At 40.5% G+C, this 25,529-nt stretch overlaps 1 protein-coding gene across 10 annotated transcripts in view; it reads left to right on the top strand.

The window, feature by feature from the left end:
- Nucleotides 1–25,529, top strand: part of dmd (dystrophin) — a 1,714,977-nt gene that overhangs the window by 1,630,078 nt on the left and 59,370 nt on the right. For all 10 annotated transcript variants that reach the window (XM_080203928.1, XM_080203931.1, XM_080203930.1 and 7 more), the window contains 6 exons: nucleotides 1,494–1,660; nucleotides 3,740–3,851; nucleotides 8,024–8,160; nucleotides 14,651–14,689; nucleotides 17,397–17,462; nucleotides 23,128–23,193. In XM_080203928.1, coding sequence (XP_080060054.1) covers nucleotides 1,494–1,660; nucleotides 3,740–3,851; nucleotides 8,024–8,160; nucleotides 14,651–14,689; nucleotides 17,397–17,462; nucleotides 23,128–23,193 — 587 coding nt within the window. The remainder of the gene's footprint in view (nucleotides 1–1,493; nucleotides 1,661–3,739; nucleotides 3,852–8,023; nucleotides 8,161–14,650; nucleotides 14,690–17,396; nucleotides 17,463–23,127; nucleotides 23,194–25,529) is intronic.

Genomic DNA, 25,529 nt, shown 5'->3' with positions numbered 1-25,529 from the left:
GGAGCACCTGTCAGTATTTGATGAGGCGAGAAAAGATTCTGTGCATCAATTCTTGACCTTTCATATACCTTTTTTTTAATATTTGCCATGTATTTCAAGTAATACTATTCTTATTTCACATTTTTCAGCATTTGTATTTTTTCATTCTCATCCAGGAAGGAGCCCCAACCTGATTTATTTCTACTCATTAATGAGTATCCAAGTTGCACTTTTATTACATTTGAGATCAGATAATTCAGCACTGAACCAGGGACAAGTTGGTGCTGCTGGCCTGTGTAGCTTACTGTGACAACAGAAGTCATTTTGACTTTTATGTGTTAGTGTGAAGCTGGTGACAGCAAATCGGCAGCCTGTTCTAAAGGTTCTTCCCAATTTTTATTTCCACCAACTTCAATGGAAGCACAGGTCAAAAATATAAAATCAGAGATATGGGGTGGGATTCTTCGGCCACACATGTATCAAAACTGGAGAATCCCGCCTGAGATCAGTGGACCTTTGCATGGTCCGCCACAGTGTCAGCTCCACTCCCCCCGCTACAATTCCCGTGGCAGACTAGATAGGAGAATTCCAGCCATAATTTGCCATCACCTATTTTACACCATCATGCGGGATCAAAATTATCCCCATCCTGGTTTATTTACCCAGAAGGATGCTCGAAGAAACCGCAAAGGGATAGAAATATGCCTTGGAAGATAGTGTAAAATGATCTGTTAGATGCAACATTTGATACTCAGTTCTGTTGCACTCCATGTAGTGGGTGGCTGACCTGACACTACCTGCTTTGCACCATTGCCCAAATCAAGTTTCTAGCTCAAAGTGTAGATTCAGTGTTTTAGTTTGCATTTTGAAAAGTATTTTTTTAACGAGCTCCGGAGTGCGGCCTATTTGTTCTTCCAGTTGTTTCCTGTATACTGCATCTCTGGTCTCCGGTGAAAAGTGTAATACGATTTACATTGTTAATACTTGAATTAATTAGACTTCAAAATGTTGCAGCAAAGTGATTTTAATACATTTTGGAAGGAAACGAGCAATAAACATGACCACTTTTAGGTCCTCTAATCTCCAATTGTACACTATTCTCTATATAAGTGTATGTTTTGTCACATGGGACTGGTGTTTGTTTTTCTTTAGTAGGTGGTTGGCGCCACATTGTGTTATGGGAAATCAATACAATTTCTCCATTTATTCCAAGTTCTTAATAACCATCAGGATCACAGTCATGAGCTAATTGCCTTTGTTACAGCATTACCTTCAGCTCTGTCCTGTATTCAGTGTGATATACAAAGAAAGATAAACCTTCTATTAACTCATTATTTTCTGATACTAAACCCTTTTAGTTGCCATGCAGCTGCTACTTGTTTGAAGCTTTAACTGTTCATGAATTTAGAATGTACAACATTTAGAAATCTGTGCCAGCACTGCCTTAACTTCCCAAAAATCGTCAAACATGCAGAACTTATTGCTCTGAATTTCTTCTCCCTTCCACACCCAAGGCTAACAACAAGCCGGAGATCGAGGCAGCTTTGTTCCTGGATTGGATGAGGCTGGAGCCGCAGTCTGTGGTCTGGATGCCAGTGCTTCACCGAGTGGCAGCAGCAGAGACTGCCAAACACCAGGCCAAGTGCAATATCTGCAAGGAATGTCCTATCATTGGATTCAGGTACACAAGGGGGAAGCAGGATTTTTCACACAACCGGCCTAGCAGTGGACGGCAGCGAGATATTCTTGTCTTGTCACTGTCAATGGGTTTTCCGTTTAGATGCACCGCTTGCTGCTGGGAAACCCGTGGCAATAGTGCCCTGTCCACTGGCATAAGCAGCTGGAAAATTCCAGCCATAGTCTATTGCTGCTACTTAACTGAAATCATTTCATAAATGATCCAAAACCTTAGTGGAAAATTTTGGAACACAACAATTAAAAGTTGTAGGTACTCTTTATTCATGGCTCCATCATGGAGATTTTGTATCTTTTAATTGGCAGAAAGGAAATTGTTTTAACTGTGTGAAATTAAGAAGCTTTACTCTTTCTGTTTATTTCAAAACAATCACATAATAATCATTGGACAAATTTTTAGCCCTGAATTTTCTGCCTGAATTAGGCAGTAAGTAAACAGAGGGGGTTTTCCACTGCCTCCCTGCAACTGCAGCACCTTGTGAATAGGGAGTATAATAATACAGCAGGCAAAGTACAGATGGATAATAAGAAGCAAAGAACAAAAATATGTTGCCTGGCTTCCAAGTGTTGTTACGTGCTTTGTATTAGGGAAACTGGAATACCATTTTTGAATACGTGCCTAATAATGTTGGGCACATAAACAAAAATCTGGTTGAAGTTCTGTCATTGTGCATTTACAGGAATTTCAAGGCTTCTGTAACGCAACTTTCATTCAATCATTTCAACAGTTAAGTACTTATCCACATGACCTCCCTTCACATTTCCAGCAGTCTAAAAAATGATTTGCAAACAATCTTGCTCTGTCATTGAAACCAAACCTTTAAACAACTTGTGTGATCCTCAGTAACCTACTTAATTTCATCGAGCAAACTTTGGGAGAACCAGACTATGCAATGACACAAATATCCATTCACCCTCCCAGACAGTATATAAACACAGCCAGAACCTTGTATAGAAGGACTTAAGTTCCTACAAGTCATGGATTGATAAACATGGATGTTCACAGCTGAGTTTTGACATTGGTTTTCACTTTAGTTTGATATTCAAATGTTAACGTACCCAAAAATACCTTTCAGAACATAACCTGCAGCTTATCTTCAGTTGGCCTTAGAAACTTTCCACTGAATCAATTCCTATACGTGCGCGCGCACACACACACGCACGCACGCATTCACTTGCAGTAAATGGGAGAGACTTTAGAAGGCATTGAAAAAGCAAGCATTATTGATACTGTTCATTGATCTTTTCTATTTGTATGGAATACAATACAGTACATTATATTAGACAACAAAGTAGCTATCTAATCTCTATGAAAAAAAGCTGAAAAAAATTGGAAAACCTATTTGTGTGAGGAAATGACAGAACTGATTGGATCAGTTTACTACGGTCTAATCTCATGCCCCAAATAAGGAACGGAAGTATTTCCTAACTCCTCATGTTAACCGTAGTGTGACAACTGACGTATTATGAAAGAATTAGAATGGTATGGGGTGGCAAGGGGTTGGGCAAAGACTAAAGAATAAAAATTTGATAGTGTCAGCATGCCTGTGCAAACTGGATGCAGGAAACAATTCCTGCACTGGAACTGGCAAGGCCAAGACTCTGTAGCTTCATTTAAATAAGACTGGCAAGCTGCAGATGTTTCCAGGTAGCTCAGGGTGAAGTAAGAAGTCAGTTTTGGGCCACTGAGACTGGCTTTTGAGGCGCTGAGGGCTTCTGCCACTGATGGCAGGATTTTTGGTTGAAAAGTACAAATATATTCTTGAACCTAGATCATCTTATCAATGGGTATAAACAGTATTAGTATAGACTATACGTTTACAAAATTCCACAGTGGATCAGCTGTAAAATACAGCATTCACTGGATGATGACGTGATCTGCAATTTGACCTGAGGTGGTTGATGCCCTAAGTAGTATGACAGTTCTCTTTAGTAGCCCTGGTCCAGGCAAGGTAAAATCAGGATAAGGAGACTTTGCGCAAATCATTCTAATTGAATATATTTAGATTCAAGAGGTGCAAGGAATGTAGTTTCACCCACTTTTTTGTGAACTTTTTCAATACAGGTACCGAAGTTTAAAGCACTTTAATTATGATGTCTGCCAAAGCTGCTTCTTTTCTGGTCGAACAGCAAAAGGACATAAAATGCATTACCCAATGGTGGAATACTGCACACCGGTAAGTTATGAACTGCATATGCAAAATGCAGAATCATAGTCATTTCTTTCACTGTATCCTCTTAACTAAACAGCCCTTTCAGTAACTGAGCTTTCAGTTTGCCAGTTTCATTGGGTGTTTGAGATAGTTGTGGCAGCGTTTTATTCTGACATTCAGTCATGCAACTTTATATAAAGAACTAAAAAATGAACGTGCTGGAAGTGATTGTGTGAAAATTAGATTAATGTTTTTAATGGTGTTCCATCTTTACTCCATTTACTTCCACAAGGTTTGCCAACAATGCACATTGCCTCTGTAAATGTAAATTTGTCTTTCTTTTAGACCAGTTTCATCAAAAGTTAATTGGATATTAATATATTTGGTGGCCAGCTTGATGTTGCAGTAAATGAATGACACATCAAAGCAAAGATAGCTCACAAAACAATAGTTTTCAAGGTCTTGTGAACTCAAAATTCACTCTTCCTTAATTGTGGAATTGTATGTATTGTTGCGGTGACTTTCTTTCATTATTTTTGACAGCTCCAATACCATGGGCATTGGGAGAATTTTTGTGGTTCCAGTTCAGGAATGTTTGCATAGATATCATTAATTCTGCTCCTCAGTGTTGAGAGCAGGAATGAACTCTTCTGCTCATACCTCACTGTGGGAAATGGCCTCACATTCTTGGTTCAGAATGGTTGTAGGGAGACTCGCGTGTCTAAAGTTGATTGGAAAAAAATCATTGAATGCCAAAAGAGATTCCCTCTCCCAATGTGAAAAGGCTTCAGGAAGGGAATTTGCTTTTACACTCCTCCAGGTGAAATAGGAAGAACTGTTCACTGACTGAAAAATAAATAACAAGTTAAGCACAGTGAAGGCTGGTGTTAGATCTGAGATCTGAATTCCCTCATAGATTCACTGAAACTATCCTGTAAGCAGCTAAGCTTTACAAATGAGGAATGATTCCAAACATGATCTGTGGTTTAGTGCTGCGTTAACTGTCTTCAACTGATACAGTGATCAGGATGGTATAGATTTCCCAGATAAAGGAGAGAAAAAAATATGGATGTTTGCTGCTTCGGTGGAATTATGCCCAACTCGGTGACTGCACTTCGGAAGTACTTTATAAATTATAAAGTGTTTTGGGATATATTGAGTTGGGGAAAGGTGCTATATAAGTGTAAGTCAGTCTTTTTCCTTTACCCAAGCAAAGATATAATGGGGTAATTTTGGCTTACTAGCAATAACATTCTGAAAAGATGTGAAGCAGGCAGCTGATTAAAAATTACTCCTAATAATTTCACGGGAGTGGACTTCCGGTGCCACGAAAGTTGACCCCTGGCTGGGGTGGGGAATGTAAATCACAGTTGACTCCGGTGGGGCTGCAAGATCTTGCCAATAGTGAGCAGCCACGGTGGACCTTGGAAATATTGTTAGGCTTAGATTTAAAAGCAAGGTTGGGTTTCCTGGTTGAGAACCCCTAGCTGCTTTTCTCTCCAACCAGTCTAAACTTTTCCCACTTGTTCATTAATTCATCACAGAAACTACCATGCAAAATCGTATTTGCATACGGCTGGAGAAATTTCCACAGCAAAATAAAAATTAAAATCCATCTGCTGCCATTAACCATGTAGAACATTATTAGATTGCTAACTTGTCATCTCCATCTTTATTATGGAAACCCGTTCTGCTTTACTGCGGTGGCCAACGTGCAGTTATTTTCATTTCTGTTCTAATGAAGTTTTCATTGTACTTGTAAATGAAGCGTGGAACCATGTTTCTGACCCTGAAGTCATTAGAAAATCAAGAATTTCCATTACATTTATTGGGAATTGATTGTGTTAAAACCAGAGTTTTGAGCAAAAAAACCGAGATTAAAGTGACCTGGGGTGGAATTCCCCAGTCTCGTCTGTGGCGGGGATCCATTGTGAGCCAGAATGGAAAATTTGGAGTTCCAGTCAAAATTCCCATTAACTTCCATCAGTACTGGAAAATCCTAGCCACAAACGAGGACAGAAGATTTCAGCCATATTGTGTAGGCATTTTTTTCTGCCTATCAGTAATGGGTTGTTTATTTTATTTATGTTGCATCAACATTCTCAAAATACAAGGCATGGAATACTTTGGAAAGTAGAAGATCTAACCATTCTTGTCTTTGTGTAAAAGCTTAAAATCCCAGCAATCATTCATTTGCAATTTCTTCATTTACAGTTTAATTAATTATACTTCCTAGCTCATTTTTATTTAGCTAACATAAATCCATGCAGCAGTAAAAGAACAAATAGCTCTGCAAATTGAAAATGCCCTTTAACTGAAAACCTTAAAGTTTAGTGTTTGAAGATTAATTGTGTTTGTGATTTGAGATAATCCACCTTCATTCTTATTCCAGTTGCACTTTCTATTATGGAGGCACTTCCAGTGGCAGCTGTTATTATCCTTTCTCATAATTTCCAGATTTAAACATGGACAGCTGCTCCAGATTTTATGAACAGTTGGTGTAATATCATGCTTGTGACTATCAATCTGGCCACAGACCTTTGCTTAACTGTATTGACCAGTGATGTCAAACTAATTTTGTACAGTGGACTTGAGCCGATATCCTGGCAGTTGGTACGGGCCACATTCAGCAAAACCTATTTGGATGCATTGGAGTACAATGTGTTTCATATCTTTTTAGCAATTTCTGGGCACATAGTCCTGCATCTGATCTGCACTGGCAACATGGCCATCTCTATGCTGGTCTGTACTGTTTTAAAGTGTCTGGCTAGACTTGAAAGTTGAGGATGGTTGGATTTAAATATACAAAGAAAGGTATTGCATCTGTTTCAGGACCTTTCTGCAAAAAGGCGTGGAATGTGTGCTGTAAAGATCTGAGCAACTTTTCCAGTTCTGCAGCATCCTAAACAATAATTCTTAATAGGCTGCAAGAAAATGCTGAAGAAATGGCAGGGAGCATTTTTTTTACTTGCCCTTCAGTGGATTAGCAGGCTTGACTCAGCCAGCTCCACAGTCACTGCTGGCCTATACTTGGCCCTCTTGCAGTTCACTGTTCAAATGTGCCGGATTTGGTAGCAAATCTGAACCCTGCATTGGGTGAACTGCCCCTGAACGCAAGACAAGTGATGGCAGCTTGTCCCAATTATTGAAATTAAACCTAAAAAGTCAGTTTTGGAGAAATCACAAGCTTGGTTTCTAGCACAAGAATCTCCACCTTACTATTTCTACCAGTATTAATTTATAATTCTTCAAAAGTTCTATCTCAAAAATGAGAACAATTACATATTGTGCCTCAGGAGCAACATCATGGTGAGACTTTGCCATCTTCTTTTGAGCCCACATCCTCTAACCTCATTTCCCAATATTCTTCCTGCTAGCTTCCAACTTGCATCCCAAATCTTCCAACGCAAAACCTCTCTCCACTCCTTCTTTCCCTCTCTCTCACACACACGGGGAAAGATCACCCCGATGTGTCTAAAAGTTCTTCTGGGCTGTTCGAAGGAGTCTTTTGCAGATCTTGTGTCCTATTCCAGGAAACTGCAAACCTAAGCACACTGCAGACTCTTATAGGTGGGATGTTCTGACTACACTTGCCCCCAGGCCGGAAATTCCCACCCGAGGTCATTGGATCTTTGCATGGTCTGTTCCCGTCTACTATGATTCCCATGGTGGGTGGGATGGGAAAATTCCCAAGGCAACAGCATTGATACCGAATACAGCTTTGTTGCTGTGCCAGCCAGAGAAGCAAACTCTTATTCACATAGAATTTTAAAATCTTGTTTAGCAATCTTGGAACTCTATCCCTAATAGCACTGTGGGTGTACCTACTCCTCAGGCACTGCAGCAGTTCAAGAAGCCAGTTCATCACCATCTTCTCAAAGACAACCAGGGATGGGCAAGAAATACTGGCCTAGCCAGCGACATCCACATCCTATAAATGAATTGTGGAAAAAAAAGCACAGGTGGTTCGTCAGTTGTGGTGATGCTCCCTTGACATCGAAGATGATGCCTATGCTCCCATTGATGTTTATTGTCAGAAGCAACTCCACAGTGTAATGGTCACAAAGATACAACTAATGTTTCTTTTCTTTAATTCTGTGACATGTTTGTTCAAATTTACTGTGTGCAAAATATAAATGATAACTTCCAGCTGAAGGATTAGTGCAGAATTTAATTTACGGTTGCATTTCCCTCAGACAACTTCAGGAGAAGATGTCCGAGATTTCGCCAAGGTATTAAAAAACAAGTTCCGAACAAAGAGATACTTTGCAAAACATCCTCGGATGGGATATCTGCCAGTACAGACAGTTCTGGAGGGGGATAACTTAGAAACGTAAGTATTGTGTGAGACACTTATTATTTCCATAATACTTAAATGTTCTCTGTGATCTTATACGCACCAATAAAATTTGTATTCCATGGGAAGTTAATACGACCCCCACCCATTTTGTTGCATTGCTGCATGAATTTATATTGTGGATTTAAACAAACTAACACACAGTTTTATAAGGATAAATAATCTGTCATTAAAAGCATTTCCGGAGATATTAAGTTGCATTCACAGAATATTTTGGATTAAGGATGAATGTCGGAATCAAAAATGTTTGTCTGTTTAAGTTGAATGTTGTCCCAATTTGGATTCTTTTTCTTCACTGCCCAATTGCAAAGAAATCTCTTTACCCCATTATTGCTTTTCCTGCTATAATATCATTAATATTAACAGCTCAGAAAGGTTACAGTGGTAGGTGTTTACAATGTTTTTCCGTTGTCAGGAAGTTGTATCTGTAATTCATGGTGTATGAGTTAACTTTGCATAACCAGATTGTCGAAGGCATGTTATTGGGCCTGCCATTCCTTTGTGCCCACTGATGTGCAGCTGAAGCCATTGGTGGACATACAACTGCAGTTAAATTTGTACAGATAAAATAGTTCATAAAAAAACATTTACAGGAATTGAAATGGTCAGGATAATGACTTGGTTATAAGTGGATTGTTAAGAGATGTTGGAATGGAAGTATTGTACCTATAGGTGTAAAACTCCTTTCTTTGCCACCCTTAGTGATAAGTTGAGATGAATGTAAACTTGTTCTGGCCATGCTGACTTTTGCTCAAAAGTCATCAGAGACAGCAATGCAATCCTCCAAACCTATGGGCCAGAATTTTCCTGCCCCACCAGCCACAGGAATCAGAATGGGTGAGGGACGGAGCAGAGAAGATCCATTGATCTCCAGTGGGATTTTACGGTTTTGGGACAAGCGAGCTTTGGGCAGCAATGAATATTAACCAACATTGAGAAAAGGACATCTTCAAAAATGTCCCAACAATCAGTGCATTTTCTTGTTTTATTAAAACACCATAAACCCTGGCATCTTGTTAAAGCCTTCATACACCACAGTGGTTTTCGGTTCCATTGGCATTTCGCAAAAATATGAATGATTTTCATTGTTCTGAGTTTGGAGTGCTTAAATTTCCATATTCACATGATGTTCAGAATCATCGATTTTCTTGACATCCTTTTTTCTGACGTTTTATAAACTGCAGCAGGCGACGGTGCAGAGGGACCTCGGGGTCCTTGTGCATGAGTCGCAAAAACCCAGCTTGCAGGTGCAGCAGGTGGTCAGGAAGGCAAATGGGATGCTGGCCTTCATAGCAAGGGGGATTGAGTATAAAAGTAGGGAGGTCTTGCTGCAGCTGTATAGGGCATTGGTGAGGCCGCAGCTGGAGTACTGTGTGCAGTTTTGGGCGCCGCACCTGCGCAAAGATATTTTGGCCTTGGAGGGAGTGCAAAGGAGGTTTACTAGGCTGATACCGGAGTTGAGGGGGTTGAGCTATGAGGAGAGGCTGAATAAACTGGGCTTGTACTCGTTAGAGTTTAGAAGAATGAAGGGAGATCTCATTGAGACGTATAAGATGATGAATGGGATGGATAGGATAGAGGTGGAGAGACTCTTCCCGCTCAAAAAAGACAGTAGGACTAGGGGGCACAGCCTCAAGATAAAAGGGGGGTGGTTTAGAACGGAGTTGAGGAGGAACTTCTTCACTCAAAGGGTGGTGAATCTCTGGAATTCTCTGCCTGTTGAAGTGGTGGAGGCTGCCTCGCTAAATATTTTTAAGACGCGGGTTGATGGGTTTTTGATAAGAGAGGGGATTAAGGGTTATGGGGAGAGGGCGGGAAAGTGGAACTGAGCAGCGACAGTTCAGCCATGATCTTATTGCATGGCGGGGCAGGCTCGAAGGGCTAGATGGCCTACTCCTGCTCCTATTTCTTATGTTCTTATGTTCTTATTGAGAATGTGGATTAAGCCATTAACCTGGAACTCTGTGTGTCCTTTGTTTTTGTAATGTGTATTCCTTTGGTTTTTTAAATTTAGCTCTTGCATCTTTTAAGTTCTGCTGTTGACTAGGATACCCTCGCATTTTCGGAAGTGTCATCATTGCCACTACTCCTTTTCACCCACCCTGGCAGTATGGACATCTCTTTGATCTCTGACCAAGATCACATGAGTAACTCACCACTACTTACATTGATATGGTGCTAGGTATAAAATAACATGAGGATTTTATATATGAAGAGAAGCGTTCCAGCAGGAGATGGGAAGGATTGAAAGAGACAAACCAAAATTGCAGTTAGTTTTCTTGGAGGTTTTCCAAAGAAGGTAGTGAACTGTCCAGATGAAGAAGTTTCTAGCAAGGATTCATAAGTTACGTAGTGAAGAAAGAGCCCAAATATCAAGATGAGTGGCCAACTCTGGATGCAATATATTGAAACCTTTGTTTGCCTGCACCATGAAACAGCCTTTTGTTAAATGTAGTGAGGTTCCCAATTCATGCAAACTCTGATAATCTTAGTTTTGAACCTTCTTAGTTAACTCGCATTGGAAGTTCGTTCCCTTTAAATTCTTCAATCAGTTAACTGTCGGATTGATTGGTCCCTAACACAATTAATGTGAACAAAATGTATAAAGGAAAAAGTGGGTGTAACTGGTTTCAATGTTATATTTTGACTGCCTAATCTCACCGCAACATTAAGTGTATAGCATGGTTGTAAATTAACTGAGCTGTCCCAGTTAAAGGGGTAGCAAAGGACTTAAAGAAATATCATGAAGGCTTTCAACTCCTAATTCCTGTCTGTTGATTTGCTGCAACATATGTGTTGGTTGAGAGAGGATAGAATTGTGCATGTCTATGGTGTTTCCCACTGTCTTGTTGCTTACTGCAACTCACTGCTGTACCTTCCACTTGAGGAATGGTCGCTTGAATGAGTACTACAGGAGAGGAGGAGAAGGGACATTGGAGTGGGTGATGGGTTGTTAAGTAAATAGAAAGCTCCATGTTGAAGTTATATGGAAGCCACCTGCACATGAAGAACACCTGAGGCTGTCCTGTCAGTACTTGTCAGTAAACTATAAAACTTTTCTACTTGCAAAGAAGTTGAAACTGAAAATCTAGACCAGCGAACTTAAGGCTTAGTTTCATAACCAGGTGTGATCTTTTGGAAGTGCTGTCCCTGGGGGCACTTTCCTGATGAGATATACTAAAAGATAATGAGAGAAGAACGGTAATTACTTTTGGAAATATTAGCAGATGAATAGCATGCAATTGTGCGTTGTTCCTCTGTCCACGATTTCAAAGGAGCTAATTATCTTGAGTGGGTTAACATGTCTCCTTTAAAACTGCAGAGGAATGTCATGCAAACACATTGAAATTTTCATAGTCAGCAGTCATTTCTAACTTCAAACGTAAATAGTCTGTAATTCATTATTGGCCATCACTATAAGAAAATCATTCTATTGATAAATTGTAAACCCCTTAATTATAAAATGTAAATCAAGATGAGAAGCAACTTATGAAATATGGTTGTCAACAAACTTAAGATCTGCAATATCTCTTTAACTTAGCCATAACCATTTTCTGTTTTAAAATTATTAAATTCCTTTTCTGCATTAGCTCTGTTGCATATTTTCTTCACACTGTTTTTACAGAAAGAAAACAAAATTTGCAGCAGAGTATTTTTCTTTCTTTGTGCCCTTGGGGTTGGGGGAGCAGAAAGGCAGCGAATGTTGCAGCATTTTGCTATGCTGTTGTCATCAGTAGAATGTAAATGTCAGTGATACTGCTGGGATTATTACAAAGGGGCATAAATTGGCTCAGGGATGGGTTTTGTATGACATATTGTGGATTTTGAAATTAGACTCTGTAGACCACCAAAGAAAGATGCTGCAATATTAACCCTTGCACTAATAGACATGCACAGGGGATTTCACAAGAATTGCTCTTCAACTGTGCAAGTGGAAGAAGCTATTTGTGTTGCTGCTGCTTTTGTGAGTAACAATATGGTCAGTGTGATGCCTAAAGCACCATGTTGGAAATCAAGAGCATAGACACCTATCCAAGATATTAAAAGGGGGAGAAACAGGTCACACGTCCAATAAACTTTTATTCCATATTATTTCTTGTTACTAATAATTTTATTTTTGTGTTTTTCATTAATTGCTAATCATCCAGATATTACTAACCATGAAATGCTGACAGGCATTGAGCAAGCAAAGGATTTGCATGGATTTTGGTGATTTTGTTTTAAGAACAAAAACAGCCTGGGAAACAGGCCCTTTGGCCCAACAAGCCCACGCCGCCATTTTGTCATTACCAGTCCCCCCCTTCTCCCGTGACCTTTATCTATGCTTTGGCATTCCACATTGAGGGAAACTAATTTAGGGACAATTTATTACCTCCAATCAGCCTAGTAGCACATCTTTGGGGTGTGGGAGGAAACCAGAGCACCCGCAGAAAACCCACGCAAGCACGGGGAGAATGCGCAAACTCCCACAGACACCGGCCCAAATCCTTGTGTCTGCACAGCAATCAGCGATAGTCACTGAGCTGTCATGTTGCCCAGCATCTGGTCCAGTTTAAGCACACACTAACGACATGAAGCACTAGGCTACTCTCGAACATCCAAGAGCAGCCCTAGTACGACCCATCGCGTGTATGCCCCTCGTTGGGCAACGAGGCGGATCGACTTAAAACCTGTGAATTAAAAGAGAAAAACATTAGTATGATTCCACATCCTTTTACATTACCAGGGACGTCCCAATGCTAATGATCCTTATTTAAAACAATCTCCTATATCCTCCCATCTCCAACCCACTCATGTGCCTGTCTAAGTTACTCCTAAACAACTCCAGAGTGCCTGCCTCCACCACCTTGCTTGGCAGAGCATTCCATACCCCCACTACCCTCTGTGTGAAAAACGTCCCTCTAATATCCGTGTTATACTTCTCCCCCTCACCCTAAGCCCGTGGCCCCTCGTACTGTGCATCTCTAACATAGGAAATAGCTTACTTCTGTTTATCTATACCCTTCATAATCTTATATACCTCTATTAGATCCCCCCTCAGTCGCCATCTTTCAAGGGAAAACAGCCCCAGTTTGCTCAATCTTTCCTCATAGCCCAGTCCTTCCATACCAGGCAACATCCTGGTAAACCTCCTCTGCACTCTCTCCAGAGTCTCCACGTCCTTCTGGTAGTAAGGCAACCAGAACTGGACGCAGTACTCTAAATGCAGCCTAACCAATGTTCTATACAACTGCAACATTAGACTCCAGCTCTTATACTGTATACCCTGTATGGTATAGAGTACCATATGGTATTTCTGTATGGTATTTCAGTTTCTCTTGGTTATGTTATGAGCTCTACTAATTTTGTGGTTAAAAATTAATCATTACTTTCATGTGGCATTTCATGAATTCTGAATGGGTGCAGAATGGACAAAATTCCAAATGTTCTCCTCAGTGGAGAGATGCATATAGTTCAAATTGCGCCACCATGGGTGGGATTTTACAGCCTTGCTCAGACGAGACTGGAGATTTCCTTTGTCAGACTCTCATCTGCGCTGATTCCATGGTGAACGAGGTGGTAGAGTTCCAGCCATTGTGTGTAAGGCCATTCTGAGGATGTCCATATTAACCTACAAATAGGTTGATTTAGAAATTCGAATAGGGTTTTGCTTGTCTGGGAGTTTTAAACCAAAAATGTGATGGTCTTAAAATGGCATGCAGCAACCTTTGTTCCTTGAGTAATTTTGTCTGTAACTACATCTACTTATATTTTTTTGCAATAATCCTATTGCATTAACCGCTAGCAGCACTACATTCTTAATGCTGTTCAGAATGCATTAACATATTGTGTAGTAAAACATACAGAATAGAATTGACCTGTGATTCATCCTGAGTTAGTTAACCTGAGAGAGCAGCAGTGAGGCACACCAATTAACCTCCAAGCTCTTTGACTACAAAAGGCAATATTTCTAAGGATTTTATACCTGCTGGCTCTCTGGTGACTCCTACTGGAAAGTGTACACCTGTGGACATGAAGCGAGGACAGAAGCAAACTGCTGTTATACCCTTCTTGATAAATAACCTGCAAGCACTCGTTATCTGGATCAACACATGAACGAGGGTTACCTTAGCAAGGTAACGTCGAACTGCTGGGACCCCTGGAATGGAACCCCAGCAAAGGTCATTGCTTTTAGATATGGCAAAGAGGAAATGGTCCACAGGAGAACAGTGTAATAGAGATGCTCTCAGTTTTGTGCCTATCTTAAATTTATACATTTTAACTACATTGAAAGATATATTTCTGTTGTTGCAAAACAGTTGCATGAAATCTTTGCACATACATTGCATATTATTTCTTCATATTGCTCCCATGTTCATTCACATCATTGTTCTTTCTGCTGCTTTTCTCCCCCTCCTTATTTTGTGCTTGTTGCGTTTCCCCTGAGTTTCAGCTGCCACTTCATCTCCATATTTTTGTCTTGCAGTCCTGTTACTCTGATCAACTTCTGGCCAGTAGATTATGAGTGAGTACTTCTGCTGATGTACACATCTGCATCGTGGTTTATTTATTTTTCTTTTTAAGAAATGATTGCAACCAGTGTTCTTAATGTTTCCACTCCCAGTTGCTTGACTTTGTTTGCTTTTGAACACGATTGTGTAAATTTTCTGAAACATTTCAAAAGGTAAAATGTCACAAAACCAGCCTTTTCTATTTTTAAGGTCTCTATATTAAATAAAGAAAATAATTTATGTCCTGAGGGTAGTTCATCACCTCAAATGCTTGTTCAACTCCAGCTTGGAATGGTGGTGTCTAGTTCTCTGTAGGTTGTACAGGTTGAACATGAAAAGGCTTTATTCTGACAAACTCAGCCTACATAACTCAAAATTGTCCTTAATTCAGCACTGACTGCCGCTAAATTGGAGAAGCCTCTCATTGATCTGTGTGAAAAGGGAAAAGCAAACTGTAAAAGTGCGATAATTTGTAATCATGGGTTAGGGCTGAGATGCGTTGTGTTAGAAACTCACCTTGGTTGTTAGCACAAAATAGATGACATTATTTCAGCCAGCTGTTACCTGCATTCTCAGATATTCAAATCCATTTAACTGAATATCGGCTGATGCAACACCATGTGTTTTCCATTCCAACTTCCCACTTCCATTTTTTTTGTAGGGGAATCTCTGCTTAGTTATTAACATTAAAAGTGGGTTTCAGAAGTTATCATATATCCTTCGCCTAAAGAGTCACAACGTTCAACATTATGCTAACCCTTTAAAAATTGCACAGGAATTTCCTCAGCTCTCCCACTCTGCCCCAGTAATTTTTTTGGGAGCTCAGCATAAACTCCCTTTTGCTTGGGTAAATATGTTCCTCCTGCAGTGAGATCAGGAAAAGACCTCAGCAGTAGTTCAAGATTGCATAAGTTTATTTCCTGGTTAAAACACCGATGTGGCGGTAAATTATCACCAACCTTGTGTATACCTAAATTTTAATTATCCCCCTCAAGTGTAGAAGACCCTTCCCATCCAGCAGGTAAATAGTGAAAATGGATGAATAATTGACAGTCCTCATGTTATCATATTCAATGTATGGCATTGTAATACCCAAGCAATAAGTGTGATACATAATAAAATAGTATCAATAAGTGTTTCTTGAACAGTTTTCTTTGACTGAAAAATAAAAATGGATGACAGAGTGCGAATAATGGAACTTCGTGTACCCTAAAATTGTTGTTTATGGCTTTAATTTTTCTAAACCTTAGCTTGAATATTCAGTATCATCCCACAGTGATGAATTGTCCAAATGGGAGTTCATCTATCTTCACACAAATAATTGCAATTGCATATCTTCAGCACATCTTATCACTGAAGGAGACTGTTCAGCCCATCAAGTCTGCATCGACTCTTCAGAAAGCAATCAAATTAATCGCCCCTCCCCTGCTCCTCCAGTATATCCCTGCAGGTTTTTCCTTCTGTCTGTCAAGAAGGGTGGTGGAAACAGATTAAATAAATAGCTTTTAAAAGGGAATTGGAAAAAGACTTGGTGGAAATACTTGCAGGACTATGTTGAAAGGGCAGAGGGTTGGAACTATGTGGGTAGCTCCTTCCAAAAGCTAGCACAGGCACACTGAGTTTAATGCACTCATTCGGTGGTGTATCATTCTATGATTGTGATTATGCCGCCAATAAAATGCCAACTGTGTTACAATACTTTGTAAAAGAATAATTGAGTAATTTTGATGGAGCAACTCCCTTGCTGGATCCAGGTTTTAAATGTGCATAGATTTGAATAAACCACAGTAGTTTGCATACCCACCTTATCAATTTTTAGGCAACCCCGAGTAATAAACTTCCAGTTCTATTATTTATTCAGGTTGATGGGGAGAGAGAGGGAGAGAGTCAGTGCTGGGAATAAATAGATTTATTTACAAATAATAATTTTCCAGAGAGTTAATAGTGGTATGCTTCATTTTAAAATGTGGGCTTCACTTTAAATAAATGTGTATATCTCATTTTACAACTCCAAGCTGCCTGTCTCAAACTTTTAATTTAAATCTGTGAAGTAGAACTGTTGAATGATTATTGGTTTGAACCTCTGAACTGTTGGAAATGGACTTTTTCCTTTGAAATCACCAGTTCTCCATTTGAAATCCCTTGACATTTATCAGCCATGTACAGTAATAGAAATGTTTCTATTACCTATGTACTGTTGGCAATAATTTTCCTTCAATCAGAAGTGCTTTTCCAATTTAGCACCATTTCAAGCACAATGAAGGGAATCGAGTTGCATTATCTTTTCATTTGGTTTTCGGAAATATCAGGAAGAGACGTGCATATTAAAAGCAGAGCATGATGAATGCAGAAAGTCACCTGTGGCAAAGTTTAAAGTTAATTTTATTGAAGTAAGATTGGTGTGAGTTGTATGGCTTTTGAAATTCACAGCAGCATACTTGTCCCAGACCTTGCCCACATGTAACACAAAAGATAAATTATCGCAATTGTCTTATCACAATTAAGTAGACCATGCAGAGATGGACATCACAATGGGATTGGCAGATACAGTAGTCACTATTTACTGTATTGTCACAGATTTGTCTTGTGTTCCAGATAATTGTACACCAATGTCCTTGGTAAATTGTTATCAGTGGGAGGTGATAAATCAAGCAGCCTGTCGCTTTATGATTTGCACGGTGTTACACTTCTGTAAACAGCAGGTCTTTTTCTCAATTGCAGACCTGCCTCATCCCCTCAGTTGTCACATGATGATACTCATTCACGAATTGAACATTATGCTAGCAGGTAAGAGACAGTTGTGTGTCATTTGTGGATCTCAATTTAATCATCATTCATTTCAATGAAATATATTATTTCTCAATGATTCTGTTGCATCTCAACTTTCAGTCAAAATTGATATCTTCAACAGTAATCTCCAATTAGCTTTCCAACTAACGTTATATGGAAAAATATTCAGTTAACTTTTTCCAGTCTACAGCAGTATGGCCACATTGTAGGCTGAAGATGGATGGAATATTCTTGTGCTTCAGTATAATAATCATTAGGTTTGTAACTGATGTTGTATGAAAGTGGACTATAACTTTTTTGTACATAGCTCTGCTATTTTCGTATGGGTGCTTTTTAATGCAATTCACTGCTCAAGCGAAATTGCAATGTTGATATACAATGATTTTCCCAGAACACCTAGACTAATTTACACAACTGCACTGTTAAGTGATGTTTCTTTCCAAATTGACTCTTAATTTCTATGTCACCATTATATGGTATTATGTAAATAGGATGTCAAACATTATGCCAACAATCGTTTCTAACCTCAGAAGGCACGCTGAAGGAGTTTGTTGTTGTGAACATGCATTCTCATGGAACATGAATGTGTTATTTGGCCACTTGAGCTTGCTCTGTTGTTTAATTAGACTGAGTGAACAACTCAACTTAATTTACATGCTTTAGTTGCATATCCATTGATAGCTTGAGTAAATTCGTATTTAAAAAATGGAATGTCACTGGTAGTGCCTTTATTAAATTCCACTGCTTAATAGAACACAGAAAGAGGTCTTGCAGTGAGAGATACTTGCAACTTGGAGAAATATACTTGCAAAGAGATCAATCTGTATACACCAGACACTGAATTATATTATTTTATGTCCTTGTACAAAGAGACCTATAAGGGTGGCACAATGGTTAGCACTGCTGCCTCTCAGCACCAGGGACCTGATTTCAATTCCAGCTTCTGGTGACTGTGTAGAGTTTGCACATTCTCCCAGTGTCTACTTGGGTTTCCTCCCACAGTCCAAAGATGTGCAGGTTAGGTGGATTTGCCATGGTAAAATTGCCCAATAGTGCTCCAAGGTGTGTAGCTTAGATGAATTAGCCATGGTAAATGCATGGGCTTACAGGGATAGAGTGGGGGAGAAGACCTGTCAAGTGCAGACTCAGTGGGCTGAATGGCCTCCTCCTGCACCACTGGGATTCTACTTAAAAAGACTTGGGTGTCTCTCATACACCAGTCACTAAAAGCAAATGCTCCAAATTAACAGTGTGAGTGCTGTAGTGGAGAAGCATGAGGTGGCACAGCAGCAACAGACAGCTTGAGCTGTGAAATTGCAGGCAGTGAAAGGCAGAGTGACTGTTACCCAGAGCCAGAAAGAGGCGAAGTGAGTAACCAACAATTGCTGATGGTGGTTGATATCACCAACACAGGTACAAAACAGTACTTTGAGCTGGCTGATGGGTAAACACCAAATGGTATTGGAACAAACTGCACATGCACTAGAGGATGCAGTGAAAGACAAGCATGTAGGCACACAGACATGTCGATTGGTGCGCAGAGCTATAGTGATGATCCTGTCGTGGGTAATGGCTTGCTTTGAGTAGTAGATTCTGGGCTACGTGCCATGGCCCTAAGAGTTGGCTTGCTGACACTATGTGGTACTCATCAAGGAGGGAAGGAAAGTTCGTGATATTGAACTTGACGATCAGCTATAGTCAAATGAATGGCGGAGCAGGCTTGAAGAGCGGAATGGCCTACTCCTAATTTCTATCTTTCTATTGTTGGATGCAGTACACCAGCATGTGTGAGGAGACAAGATTGCTAATGAGAGTTATGGGGAAGATGAGACTGATCACTGCAGGTACCAGTGGGGTTTTGGAAATGGATTGTTATGCTTGCTGATCTGTTGTAGCCAAAAAACCCAGCAGATTAAAGAAAGAGCATTAATTAAAAGCCAAAAAAATCCTTGAAAAGACGTGAGGCATTCTAAAACGTGTACCCTAAAAACTAACTCTGAATTCAAAACTTTTATGGATCCAACAGCTTCCTATTACGTATAAAGAATTTATGTAAAACCTTTGTTAATATGAATCATATTAATGCCTGTCAGCTAATGTGAACTGGAGCCAAAATTAGGAGTTCAAGTAGCCACTTTAAAAAATCATGCCTCTGGTGAATGGCAGTGTTTTAAAATATGGTTGTTCATCCTACCTTGATGTGACATGTCAGAAGCTACATAACGTTACTGTGAATTGATATCACTACAAAGAGAACTTGGCTAGAAACATGCACTGTCATGCATTGCCTGTTTCCTTTTTATTTGAATGCTATGTTATCACTCCTTAAGGATACTTTGTTCATTAGTCAGATACAGGGAGTGGAAAGACTTGAGACAGATAAAATGGTTCATGAGTTCAACTGCCTCCTACTGGATTTCTTATTGTAAGGAATGAGTGCAATGTATGGGCTCAATCAATAACCTTTGCAAAAGAGGGTAATAGCTTTGGCTTCTCGGAAGTTGTTGGTTTGACTGTTTGAAACAAAACAAAAGTAGACATAGCAATTCCTAATCTGAGCTGCACTTTGCAGAGGGAATGTTCAATATAGGCTATAGCATTTCTAGGCATGCTGGGGTGGGGCTTTAGAAATCCAATTCCTCTGTCCCCAGGCTGACTCACCTGACAGCAATGATGAGATGTGGGATTAGGCAACCATCTCATTCATTTGCTACAAGCGTACCCATCTGGATGAACTGAAGAATAAGAATAACCGACTGAGCCTGAGGAAGAAAAGGCATGTAGGACAGAGGAGGCTATTCAGCCCACTATTCCTGTGCTTTTTTTTTGAAAGGGCTACTCAATAAGTCCCACCCTCCTGTTCTTTCCATAAAGCACTCGCAATATCTTCTTTTCAAGAATATATCAAACTCACTTTTGAAATGATCAATAATAGATAAAAGGATCGAAAAATTTGTCTGGCTTCTGTTGGTTTTCCATTGTAGCTCCAGGGCACACAAACTGCTGGGGCTTCCCATTGTAACCCTGGTGGAACAGACTGGTGGAAGCCATTGGGAACATATGGGTATGCTTGTGCTTGGTCTCTACCATTTTAGGGGTCCTTAGGTACGTTGAGTACAGTGTGGAGCCTTTACCCACCAGATCCTTATAAGATGCACATCATCAGGAGGATGCAGCGGAGGTGGAGTCTCCATTTCCCTGGCTCACATGGTGCTGAGCAGAAGTCTAGCATTCCACACAACCAATGAGAAGTGGCAAGCTGACCTCCACGCAGAAATTGGACCTAATTGAAATGAGTCCTTGATGGAGTGGGACCAGTGCAAGAATCCATGAAGCAGAAGACATTAGTTATCCAGTCCTGGATGAGCTGAAATTTCTTCCAATTAAATGTCAGCACAACTGAAGCCATTGTTCTCAGTCTTCACTCCAAACTCAATTCCTAGCTGCTGACTTAATCTCTGATGTGGAGATGCTGGCGTTGGTCAGGGGTAAGCACAGTAAGAAGTCTCACAACACCAGGTTAAAGTCCAACAGGTTTATTTGGTAGCAAATGCCACTAGCTTTCAGGGCTCTGCCCCTTCGTCAGGTGAGTGGGGAGTTCTGATTACAAACAGGGCATGTCTTTACAGCTAATTAAGTCTTAAAGGTGCAGACAATATTAGTGGAGATAGCATTAAGCATAGGTTAAAGAAAGATGTATTGTCTCCAGACAGGACAGTAAGTGAGATGTTGCAAGCCCAGGCAAGTCATGGGGATTTCAAATCGTGTGACACAAGCCCACGATCCTGGTTGAGGCTGTCCTCATGTGCGGAACTTGGCTATCAATCTCTGCTCAGCGACTCTGCGCTGTCATATTTCGTCAAGGCCACCTTGGAGAACACTTAGATCAGAGGCCGAATGCCTGTGGCTGCTGAAATGTTCGCCAACAGGAGGGGAACAGTCTTGCTTGGTGATTGTCACGTGGTGTTCACTCACCTGTTGTCATAGCGTCTGCATGGTCTCCCCAATATACCATGCCTCGGGACATGCTATCCTGCAGTGCATCACGTAGACAACATTGGCCAAATGTATCTGATGGATGGCATTCTCACGTGAGATAATGGCATCCGTGTCGATGATCCAGCACGTCTTGCAGAGGTTGCTGTGCAGGGTTGTGTGGGGGTGTCGTGGTCACTGTTCTCCTGAAGGCTGGGTAGTTTGTTGCGGACAGTGGTCTGTTTGCGGCTGTGCGGTTGTTTGAAGGCAAGAAGTGGGGGTGTGGGGATAGCCTTAGCAAGATGTTCATCTGCATCAATGACATGTTGAAGACTCCAAAGAAGATGCTGTAGCTTGTCTGCTCCGGGGAAGTACTGGACAATGAAGGGTACTCTGTCCACTGTGTCCCGTGTTTCTCTTTTGAGGAGGTCGGTGCGGTTTTTCGCTGTGGCATGTCAGAACTGTGGATCAATGAGTTAAGTGCTATATTTTGTTCTTATCAGAACGTCTTTCAGCGTCTGGAGGTGTCTGTTGCGATCCTCCTCATCTGAGCAGATCCTGTGTATACGGAGATCTTGTCCTTAGGAGATGGCTTCTTTAATGTGTTTAGGGTGGAAGCTGGAGAAGTGGAGCATCATGAGGTTATCTGGGCTTGTGGTACAGTGAGGTGCTGAGGTGACCATCCTTGATGGAGACTGTTTGGATACAATACACATTTCTTTAACCTATGCTTAATGCCATCTCCACTCACACTATCTGTACCTTTAAGACTTGATTAGCTGTAAAGTCTCGCATTCTAATCAGTATTCTGTAAACTGTGTATTTGTCTTTATGTGCCCTGTTTGTGATCAGAACTCCCCACTCACCCGACGAAGAGGCAGGGCCCTGAAAGCTAGTGGCGTTTGCTACCAAATATACCTTTTGGACTTTAATCTTGGGTTGTGAGACTTCTTGCAGGACTTAACCTCTCCCATTGGCAACAGTCTGAGATTTAAGTTTGATACTCACAACCCTGGTGTCAAATTTGATCTTATGATCCTCCGGCACACCCACCTCGTGGGTTGGAGGATATTATATCCCTATAATATCCTCCAGCCGGGACAACTGCGCCTCTGTAATTCTGGCTTCTTGTGAATTCTCAAATTACAATTGCTCCACCATTGGTAGCCATATAGTTGACTAGCCCCCAAGTTCTAGAATACTCTCCCTAAACCTCTTTAACTTGCCTCCTTTACAACACTTCTTAAAACCTACCTCTTTAACCACCTAACATCTCTTTATATGGCCTAGTGTTATATTTTGTTTTATAACATTCCTGTGAAGTGCCTTCATTCTGTTAAAGGTGCTACATAAAGATAAGATATTGATGGTTTTAATTAAAAACTTTCTTCAGTCTCCCTGCAAGGGCCAAGAGGGAAATTGGGTGGGGGCCTGGTTCATCTCCTACTAATAACAGGTTAGTATCAGGTTTACTGGTTGCGTGGAGAAGGCTTGCACTAGAGATGAACTTTGTAATTTTGTGGAAATCTATCTGTTTCCACAGACCCTTGTAAACCCTGCTGAGATTGATGCTGATATTGTTATATCCTGAAGACTTTGTCCCAAAAATGTAAAATGTGACTAGTTATTTTCGCAAAGCTGTTTCAATTCACCGCAACCTTGATAATTGCTGATTTTTGTTTTGCAGGCTAGCAGAGATGGAAAACAGAAATGGATCTTACTTGAACGACAGCATCTCACCCAATGAAAGCATGTATGTATTAGAGTGCGAATTAATGATTATTTTCAGAAAACCAAATATAAGTGACATAATCAGAATACATTATTTAGTTCCACATGGATTTTCATCTCCAGATTTAATTGTTAGTCCCTTGGAATTACATTAGCACATAATTTAGTACATTAAGAATGCCACAAAATATTGGTTGCCGGAGTGTAGTGGTCAGTCTAATAGAATGGAGTGTCCTGTTGCTTTAACATTTCAGTGTTCAGCAAGGAAACAAAAAGAGGCCTGTTTACAGTCTAGGTTGATGTCCTCTCACATGTTATGTTAGGCCAAGTTTTGATTTGCATAATCAATTGCAAAATACTGCATATGAAGTCAAGAGTTGGAGCGATGGACGGAGACATTGGCCTAGCGCCAAGCTCTTGACTGTATTCTCAAATGTTGAAATTGCTTGATGACACAGACTTCTCCTTTTGGCTCTGCCCCAGGTTGTTTCTCCTCATGTATTGGAACCCAGCTTGCATGTCCTAAGTTGGCTTTCAGATTGTCTTTTATATCTAAGTTTGGGATGTCCTGTGGTGCTGGTTCTGGTTCCCATGCTTAGCTAGCTGTGGAGTACGCCTTTGGTATGTGGGAATTGTACATGCGAATTATATGACCAGCACAGCAAAACTGATCGCTAAAGAGTATGTTTTTGATGCCAGGTATGCAGTACTTTACATGAAACTCACTGTTGGGAAGATTGTCCTGCTACTTCACAGTGAAAATGGGATGCTTTTAATTGTTTTAAATGGTGCAGCTAAAGTTGCCTCGCATTCATGAGGATTAGGAAGGATCAGGATGATGATGAGAGCTGAGATGTCTTCATCTTCAAGAAGACTCATGTGATCAGTATTTCAAACAGTCTTCCCTAATCAAATACTGACTGCCTGGCTTCATGTGTCAGTCTTTGTTTAGAAATGTGGGCAGGGGTGTGAAGTCGGGCGTTTGGTGCCTGTCAGCCAGGCAGTTCTGAATTGGTAGGGCTCATCAACCTTAATTAAGAATCTACTAGGAGGAAGTAGCTACTCTAAATATTGGGCAGAGATTTATTATACTAGACCTCTGCAAACTTCTTGCCGCAATTTCTAGCAGATGCATGTAGCATTGTCTGTATTTGGGCAAAAATGTCATCAAATGGCCAGTTTGCACTCTTTTGCTATATTCTCACTAATAAATTAGCATTTTTAAGAGGTAAATTATAGTATCTGTTCTGAGTTTACTTCAAAAAACTATGTGAAATCTTTCCCCCTTAATGTAATCAGTTACTTTGGTTTCTTCTCTTATGCTCACCTTTCCTCTGCACAATTCAAACAATTCTTACATTGAGAATTCTTCCATATGTTTGTTGTTTAGATAAAGATGCAAAACAACAGGTTTGTTAGACAGCTGTGAGATACATAGCATTGATGGCACCAGTCCCTCCATATCAAAATATGCAGGTAAAGACTTGCAAACCTGCAGTTCTTAGAGAACCAGTGCCTCTGCAAATACATTAAGTGAATCTTTGATACATTGTTTGCTGGAGAATACAATGTGATTATTCCAAAGAACAATGGTGCCATGAGAGTAGACACAGCGATTCCCAAAGGTCCAGGGAGTCATTGATTGTGTCCACTAGGCCCTTGTTAAATATTTTTCCAAAACAGGAAAGAATTGTATTCTGTCAATGTAAAGCTTGTAAGCAGTTGAATGCACAGCATCTAGACTTGTCAACTTAAGCAGTGATGCATACAGATCTTCCAGCCAGCAACATCTTTCTCTTCGTGGGCCACTAGGTGCTGATGTTGATCATTCATGCTGTATGTGTGATGCAATGCACCAAATTCTGTGGAACAAAGGGATCTTTGCGTTTTTGTCCACAGATCTCTGAAAGCAGAAGGGTATGTTAGTAGGGTGGTGAAAAAGACATGTGCGACACTTGATTTTATCAATCAATGCATAGATTACAAAAGCAGTGAAGTCATGTTGGAGTTGTATAGAACTTTGGTGAGGCCACAACTATAGTGCTGTGTGCAGTTCTGGTCATCACATTATCAGAAGGATCTGATTGCATTAGAGGGGGATGCAGAGGAGATTCACCAGGATGTTGCCTGGGATGGAACACTTAAGTTATGAAGAGAGATTGGAAAGGCTTGTGTTATTTTGTTGGTGCAGAGAAGACTGAGGGGGTGACCTGATCGAGGTGTACAAGATTATGAGAGACATGGACAGAGTGGATAAGGAGCAACTGTTCCCCCTCAGTTGAAAGGTCAGTCATGAGGGGGTATAGGTTCAAGGTGAGGGGCATGGGGTTTTGGGGAGAAATGAGGAAAAACCTTTAC

This window comes from Carcharhinus amblyrhynchos, chromosome 15, assembly GCF_965287045.1.
Source record: "Carcharhinus amblyrhynchos chromosome 15, sCarAmb.v2.hapA, whole genome shotgun sequence".
NCBI classification, from domain to species: domain Eukaryota; kingdom Metazoa; phylum Chordata; class Chondrichthyes; order Carcharhiniformes; family Carcharhinidae; genus Carcharhinus; species Carcharhinus amblyrhynchos.
The sequence above is the reverse complement of the archived record's forward strand: the minus strand, read 5'-3'. Positions and strand labels throughout refer to the sequence as shown.